This window comes from Papaver somniferum, chromosome 4 (genome assembly GCF_003573695.1).
Source record: "Papaver somniferum cultivar HN1 chromosome 4, ASM357369v1, whole genome shotgun sequence".
NCBI lineage: Eukaryota > Viridiplantae > Streptophyta > Magnoliopsida > Ranunculales > Papaveraceae > Papaver > Papaver somniferum.
This window is the reverse complement of record NC_039361.1, coordinates 53,063,492-53,071,132: the sequence shown is the minus strand read 5'-3', so window position 1 is coordinate 53,071,132 and position 7,641 is coordinate 53,063,492. Positions and strand designations below refer to the sequence as shown.

Genomic DNA, 7,641 nt, shown 5'->3' with positions numbered 1-7,641 from the left:
GATGTATAGGTGGTCCTTCCACTAGCTGGGTTGCTGGTTGCGCGATGTATTCCTGGAGGTTGCCTTCATCGATCATTTCTTGCACCACCTTCTTCAAGTCCCTACACGAGTCTTTCGTGTGGCTATGGAATTGATGGAATTCAAAGAAGTCAGTTCTATTTTTGGCCCGCTCTGGCTGCTGACCTCTGTTCCATGGGTAAGTTATTTTATGTTTTCCGTCGATCTTCTTAAGAATCTCGGATATGGGGGTGTTCAGCTTCGGGTAGACTTGGTCTACGAACTTTCCCTTCTTTTGCTGGGCTTGGTCTCACCCTTTCCATCCTCCAGTCCGATGTTTGTCGAACTAGGTTGACCCGTTGTTGGATCGCCCTGCTCCTTGGGCCGGTATTTGGGGATTCTGTGGTTCTACCACATTTGCTCCTCTACTAGTTCCTTTTACCATCTTGTCGTAAGTTCCGTCTTGGATTTCTTCCAAGGCTACATAATCCTCTTGGATTTCTCTTAATTTTCCAAAATTCTTTGGCATGGTTTTATACATGCGGAAAAATATAGGGTCTGTCTTTCTAAGACTATTTTTAAAGTCTAAGATCGCGTAAGCTTCGGGTACTTTTCCGATCTCAGCACATAGTTTTCTCCATCGTGTTACCAGGGAGCGGAGTGACTCATTTGGTCCTCGAGATATCTGGAACAGCGCGTCAACTTCGGGTCGTACTCTGCTATTATGAATGTATGTTTCTAAGAGCAGCTCAGATAGGTGAGCAAATGATACAAATGAGCCTTTAAGCAGGTTGTTAAACCACATTGGCGCTTCGTCTATTAGATTTGCAGGAAAAAACTTACACAATGCTACATCATAGTGATCCCATTGGGTTAGCGTCATGCGATAAGTCCTAAGATGCTCGATTGCATCTCCTGTTCCAGTGAACGGAGATGTGAACGTCGGTAGAGAGCATTTCCTTGGAAATGGCAATTTTAATAGATTTTCAGATATGGGAGATTGTACTGCCTCCTGCATGACTTCCGCCAATTTCTTACTTTCTTGCCTTCCTGTAGCTTCTATATATATTGCCTCGAGCCGGCAAAGTCGGGCCTGCAATTGGTCATCATTCCGCCTTGTTTCGGCCTTCTTCTTCCTTCCATGTGCCCTCTCGGGCGAGAAAGAAAATTCCTGGTGACGATGCCTCGATCACCTTGAGTCCTCGTACGACTTTTCAGTATATGATACAATCTTGGATCGAGTTGACCTTAAGGTCTCCCCTCGCTTGGGGTTCACAGCCGAGAGGTTCTCGGCCTCGCAGTTGGTTCTAACTTCATTAATTCTATTCTTATCTCGTTTGTGCTTGGTATCAACATATGATGATCCCTCGGATGGGCTATCCTCCTGGACAAGGACGCCCATGCTCCCTCTGGGGAAGCGATCTTCTGTTTCCTCGTTCGAGGTGTCAGGGATATTGACTCGTTCGTCGTCCTGTAGGTTCTCAAAAGGATTTTCCTCCTCGGGGATCTCCTCAACGGTAGCGAGTGGCACCTTCTTCTTTGCTTTACACTTCAGCCTACGGTTTCTCCGTTCTAGCCTCCTGTTTCGTTTCTCTAATCTCTTCATTCTCTCATCTTGAGCTTCTTGGGTTTTCAGGATGGCTACGATGGTAGCGTTGGCATCGCCGAGGTCTGAAGGGTTGTCCTTCTTGGCCTTGTTGTTCGTTGTTTGCCTTGGGAGACGGTCCAACCCTCCTGGTTGGGTTAGATTGATATCATCATGCCTCTCGAAGGGGTTTCCCTCTTCTTAGGAGCTAGAATTGTCAGTTAGTCCTTCCCGATACTGGTCATCGGGTTGTCCCTCTCCTGGGATCGCACCGTTTAGCATGGTTTCGTCTGGATCCAGGTCATCTAGTTCTTCTGGATGGGCTCCATCATTTTCACCTTGGCTCGTGCGAGCATATCGTCGAGTCACCATCACCTTCCCTGCAATATATGTGATAATACTTATTTTGTCTCTTTTCTCAGAAAGGTGGGTCTTTAGATTTGCAGGTCATTTGCAGTTGCTAAGTAATAGTTCAGACTAGACAGTTTTGTACAGGAAGACTTGTAGTAAATTTTGGAGACATGTGAAGATGTCAAAACATTCCCTACTTACACAAGGTGTTAATGATGAAGAAAAGGTGTTTTATCAGTTCTCTTTTCTCGAGAAAAATACCTCCTTCAACACGTTATACCTCTTATGGGGAAGAAACCAAATTATGACGATTGAGCATATCTTTCCCATTATAGGAAATATCTCTCATCATCTTTAGACTTTGGATTTTGGTCAAATTTTTGAATTTGATGAATGATTATGTACTCACTAACCCTCCTTCTTGACTTAGAGTGAGATTTCTAAGAAGAGGTTTATGGATTATCTTGAGTTCCCTTGAGGATGAAGAACAACTGGTTTTTTCAACTTTCACATGAAGATATTTTCTTCCATGGAGTCTACTGATAGCTTTTTTCTTTCCGACTCTTTCATGGAGGAGATCGTTTGAGTGCCGAAGTATCAAAAAACTTCATTTTCACTCTGATCGTCAACTCTCCTGAGCACCTTGAGAAAGATATTGAAAGCCGCTACTAGACTAAAGATCTAAAAGAAAACTAGCGAAAAAAGTGTAGATCTGCTGATTTTGAGGTTCTTCTAGACTTCACAGATCGTGCAGATCATACTTGAGTCCGAGCTCTACCCATAAATCTTAAAAAAAATCTACTTAGTATTATGAGAACTACTTCTCTCATGGAGATTATGAAGATAATATAGAGCTGTGACTAGAGTGGTAGAATAGATCTTCATACTTCCCTGTTTCTAGCGCCAAAATATAGTTGCATATTTTCTGATGACTACACCCAAGTAAGATTAAAGACTAACAACTACTACAACATACAAGATTCAAGATGAACAAGATGCAAATAGTATGGAAAGTAAAGATTGACACAAGCATATAACGTGGTTCGTCCATGAAGACCTACGTCCACGAGAAAGAAGATGTTTTCTTATTGATTACAAGGTCTTACCCTCGAAAGAAGTACAAATATCACTTAGATTTATAACTTTCTCTCTATCTAGATCTCTCTCAGGAATTCTATGTAGAAAGACCATCTATTGATACATAAGTTGTCCATCTCGTTCTACATGGACCGGTATTTATAGACAGAATAAGACTCGTGAAGGTCTGGCCTCGCAGAGCATATGGAATCTGTTGTCTGTCTCCTCTGGACTTCGAGCGATCTTCTATATTATCCCTCGTGATGGCATGCTGGGTTCCTCTCCGAGATATATCGCCCTGTACACCATTGTGATGTTCTTCTCAAGTAACCTCGTGCTGCATCATTCTCGGGCTATAGTATAGGTCGCACGAGTTCTCCGGGGTGTTGTAGACTCGCTTATGCTTCTTCTGATCCTTCATTAAATGCGGTCCTCCTTTTTAGACTTGACCATCTGAATTGATTAGACCACTCCTTACACGCGTCATACATGTAACATAGTAGCAGGCGTATCGATTCAGGCGAAACCACTTTATGGATTACGTTCTGGTGCTTCTCTATAATCGTCTCATCATGAGATCATCTCATGAGATGATGATGATGTGATTTTTGAAGTGTTGTAGTAATAAAGATTTGAACTCTAAGACTTATGAAGATTAATTTTAAAGATTTAATGAAAATAATAAATATAAACAAAAGCGAGAGTTACTGGGACTAGGATTCCACCAAATATTCAAATTCATGCGATTCACCTATTTATTCTAAACCACTATAGCTCATTCAATAAGAATTTTGACTCTATTTCTTTGCCTAAGGTAGATTCTTAAAATATTAATTGTAAATCTTAAGCATGGCATATCAAAAGAATTAATCCTTAGCATAAACCATCAAACGAAATGACAATTAATTATGAAAAATCTTTTTCTAATTTTAGTTTAATGCAAATAATCATATAAGTAATTAAATGAATTTACCACATGACGAATTTTGGTTTCCTCCGTCGTCCCAGAGAAAGGTTTAGCTCCACATAGTGAAAAACACGCTCAAAATATATTTTTATAGCTCAAATGGTGTTTACAAAGAAGAAAAGGGAGGAGAATAATATAAACCAGGAGTTTGCAACGCTGCAAGGTCGTTACAAAACTCACTGTTACAACTGTTGCGAAGAACTATTGTTATATGGTGTCGCAGAAGAGCTGTCGTTTATAAATTGGATATGTGACGGTCAAGAACGACAGTTCTTATCAGTTTATTTTTCTTCGGCTTCTTCTTCTCTGCAGCAGCATAGAAATCTGCTCTGCAGCTTTTTATTCTTCTCTGTAGCCTATCCCCAACTCTCGATGCCCTCTCTGACTCCTAGGAATCATTTATATACCCAATAGTCAAGAAATATTTCGAATAAATGCTCATAATGTCCTCAGTAATGACATTAAACTCGGGAATATTTTCTTTGTTCTCGCGCGATTCTGAGTTGTTTGATTTATCCCCAAAACTTCCATCCGACAGAAAAATCCTAAGAGAATATCCTCTCTTCAATCCTAACTTCCTATTACAACTCAGAGAATCAACTCAATTACACCCGATAATATCTTCCTTGCCCTGTTTTGGATAACTACCGAAAATAATCGAGTTTGCTTCTTCAAAACACGTAAAAGACGTGTGTACATAGTGAGCATATAATATTTGTTCAAATCCCATGAAAATCTGCAATAATATCTTCCCAAAAATACATCCATACTCCAAAAATATCTCATGGGCACGTGCATTAACCTGATTTTCTTCAAACTCCACGTAACCTCCTGATTCTTCGAGTTTAAACAACTTGATATCCATGTTTAACCGTACTAGGGTTGTATTAATCCAAATATACGAGAAAATCTCGATAATAACTCTTCAATCAATTTTCAGAAATCTTCACAGGTTTAAAACATTTTCCCGCCAAAAGTATTTTTTATCTTTTGCTTCAAATCGATCATTGTAGCCAAATTTGATCAAGTTCAAAGACCTTACCAATCCTGTTTAACCAAAAGGAAGATACCCATTCAATTTCAGCCATTAAGTCTCACTCGAACACCTTCAAAAGCCAAACCCTAATTCTTCCACCATTTTTCCCGCCAAAATTGAATATTCAAACGAAGAAGAAGGTCTCCCCTTATCCTGAGTGTTGGAGTGTGAATAGAAATAGGTGTTGATTAGTAAAGAAGGTTCCCCTTAGTAATTAAGCTGCCCCTTATCCAAAGTAGGGGTCCGTTTAGCAAGTGTCCTCCGGGGGTGCAAAAACCACTTTTCGAGCAACTTTCTCCATAAGAGCCTATTTCCCTGAAAAGACATAAAAAAAATTTATTAGTAATAAAATGAGGCCTAGCTAATATAGTTATGGGTGAAAGTGCGCGGCACTTTCGTGCTCATCAAATTCCCCACACTTACATTTTGCTAGTCCTCGAGCAAAACAGAAAATTGACCCGCTACACAGCTGGTCATATAATAAGAGAGAAAGAGACCCGCTACACAGCTAGTCATATTTTTTATTTTATTTATATATATATTTTTTTAGACCCGCTACACAGCTGGTCATATAATGCAAAAAAAAAAAGACCCGCTACACAGCTGGTCATAACCCTAACAATCAAATTATTATTATTATTATTTTCATTTTTATTTTTTTTAGACCCGCTACACAGCTGGTCATAACATGCAAGAAAAAGGAACAGACCCGCTACACAGCTGGTCATGATTTGCAAAGAATTTCCTGAAAAAATAAAGTAAAAAGTTAACCTCTCCCCCACACTTAAACATTACATTGTCATCAATGTAATTGAGTCATCCAACGCAAATATTAAGATGGGAAATGCAAAAAGTAAACGAAAATATAAAAATAAAAATACATCTACTGGAATGTACAAAAAAGATCCCCATAAACTAACAACCTGAAAATTTGGGGATCAACCCAAAATACAACATTTACAAATGATAGCTTCACACTTATGTTATCACGATGCGGAGACACTGAAACTATCAAAAACAGAGACTTACCTCCAAACCAAGTTTTTACAACACAAGGAAGTGTGTAAAGAACATAATATGGGGAGATTATTGGGACTGCGAAATATTCAATTGGCTCATGCACGATATCAGGAATAGGCAAGTACTCTGGGTACTTAGATGCAAAGTAATACAACAACACTTTATAAGAACACAATTCTAACCCTAAATTAGGCAACTTTTGGAAGTCTAGGGGTCCAGAAACAACCTCTAAGTTGGGTGAATTATCTTGTGGGATGGATTCATCTATGGAATTAGGCAAATCGTCCACACAATCATCCACAGGGTCATCTATATGTTCTGTTTGGAACAGAGAGTCACTACAAAATTCATCATCATCAACATATAATCTTTGACATTCAATAACTCTCAATCTTTGTTCCAAACTAGGCGGTGTGTGTTTGTAATACTTCTCATATATTGTTAAAGGTGATTTTTCACTTACCACATGTGGAGTAGAAACTCCATACTGTTGCCTACGCGTATATTCAGCAAGCGTCATCTCAGATGAGGTTTCCTGATAATTTGACTTTCTACGCTTATATTCCACCAGCGTCATCTTAGGTGACATCTCCTCGGAAGAAGTCATCCTCCTCAAAAAGTCCCTGAAAAGAAATACAAAAAGAAACGCATAAAAAGGAAAAAAGAAAATCTAAAATGAAATGAAAATACTGTACAAAATAAAAATAAACCTAAAAATTAATCTAAAAACAAATCCGCATCGGCGGCGCCAAAATGATGTGATTTTTGAAGTGTTGTAGTAATAAAGATTCGAACTCTAAGACTTGTGAAGATTAATTTTAAAGATTTAATGAAAATAATAAATATAAACAAAATCGAGAGTTACTGAGACTAGGATTCCACCAAATATTCAAATTCATGCGATTCACCTATTTATTCTAAACCATTATAGCTCATTCAATAAGAATTTTGACTATATTTCTTTGTCTAAGGTAGATTCTTAAAATATTAATTGTAAATCTTAAGCATGGCATATCAAAAGAATTAATCCTTAGCATAAACCATCAAACGAAATGATAATTAATTAAGAAAAGTCTTTTTCTAATTTTAATTTAATGCAAATAGTCATATAAATAATTAAATGAATTTACCACATGACGAATTTTGGCTTCCTCCATCATCCCAGAGAAAGGTTTAGCTCCACATAGTGAAAAACACGCTCAAAATATATTTTTATAGCTCAAATGGTGTTTACAAAGAAGAAAAGGGAGGAGAATAATATAAACCAGGAGTTTGCAATGCTGCAAGGTCGTTACAAAACTCATTGTTACAACTGTTGCGAAGAATTATTGTTATATGGTGTCGCAGAAGAGCTGTCGTTTATAGATTGGATATGTGACGGTCAAGAACGACAGTTCTTATCATTTTATTGTTCTTCGGCTTCTTCTTCTCTGCAGCAGCATAGAAATCTTCTCTGCAACTTTTTATTCTTCTCTGTAGCCTATCCCCAACACTCGATGCCCCTCTCTGACTCTTAGGAATCATTTATATACCCAATAGTCAAGAAATATTTCGAATAAATGCTCATAATCTCCTCAGTAATGACATTAAATTCGAGAATATTTTCTT

General features: G+C 38.3%; 1 protein-coding gene across 1 annotated transcript; it reads right to left on the bottom strand.

The window, feature by feature from the left end:
- Positions 1 to 343: 343 nt before the first annotated feature.
- LOC113272519 lies at positions 344 to 1,015 on the bottom strand. The gene has a single exon (XM_026522342.1). It carries the CDS (start codon positions 1,013 to 1,015, stop codon positions 344 to 346), a length of 672 nt encoding a protein of 223 aa, XP_026378127.1.
- Between the last annotated feature and the right edge of the window lie 6,626 nt (positions 1,016 to 7,641).

What these genes read in the sequence shown, in the direction of transcription:
- LOC113272519 (XM_026522342.1), bottom strand. Translation starts at nt 1,015, where the DNA reads ATGCAGGAGGCAGTACAATCTCCCATATCTGAAAATCTATTAAAATTG.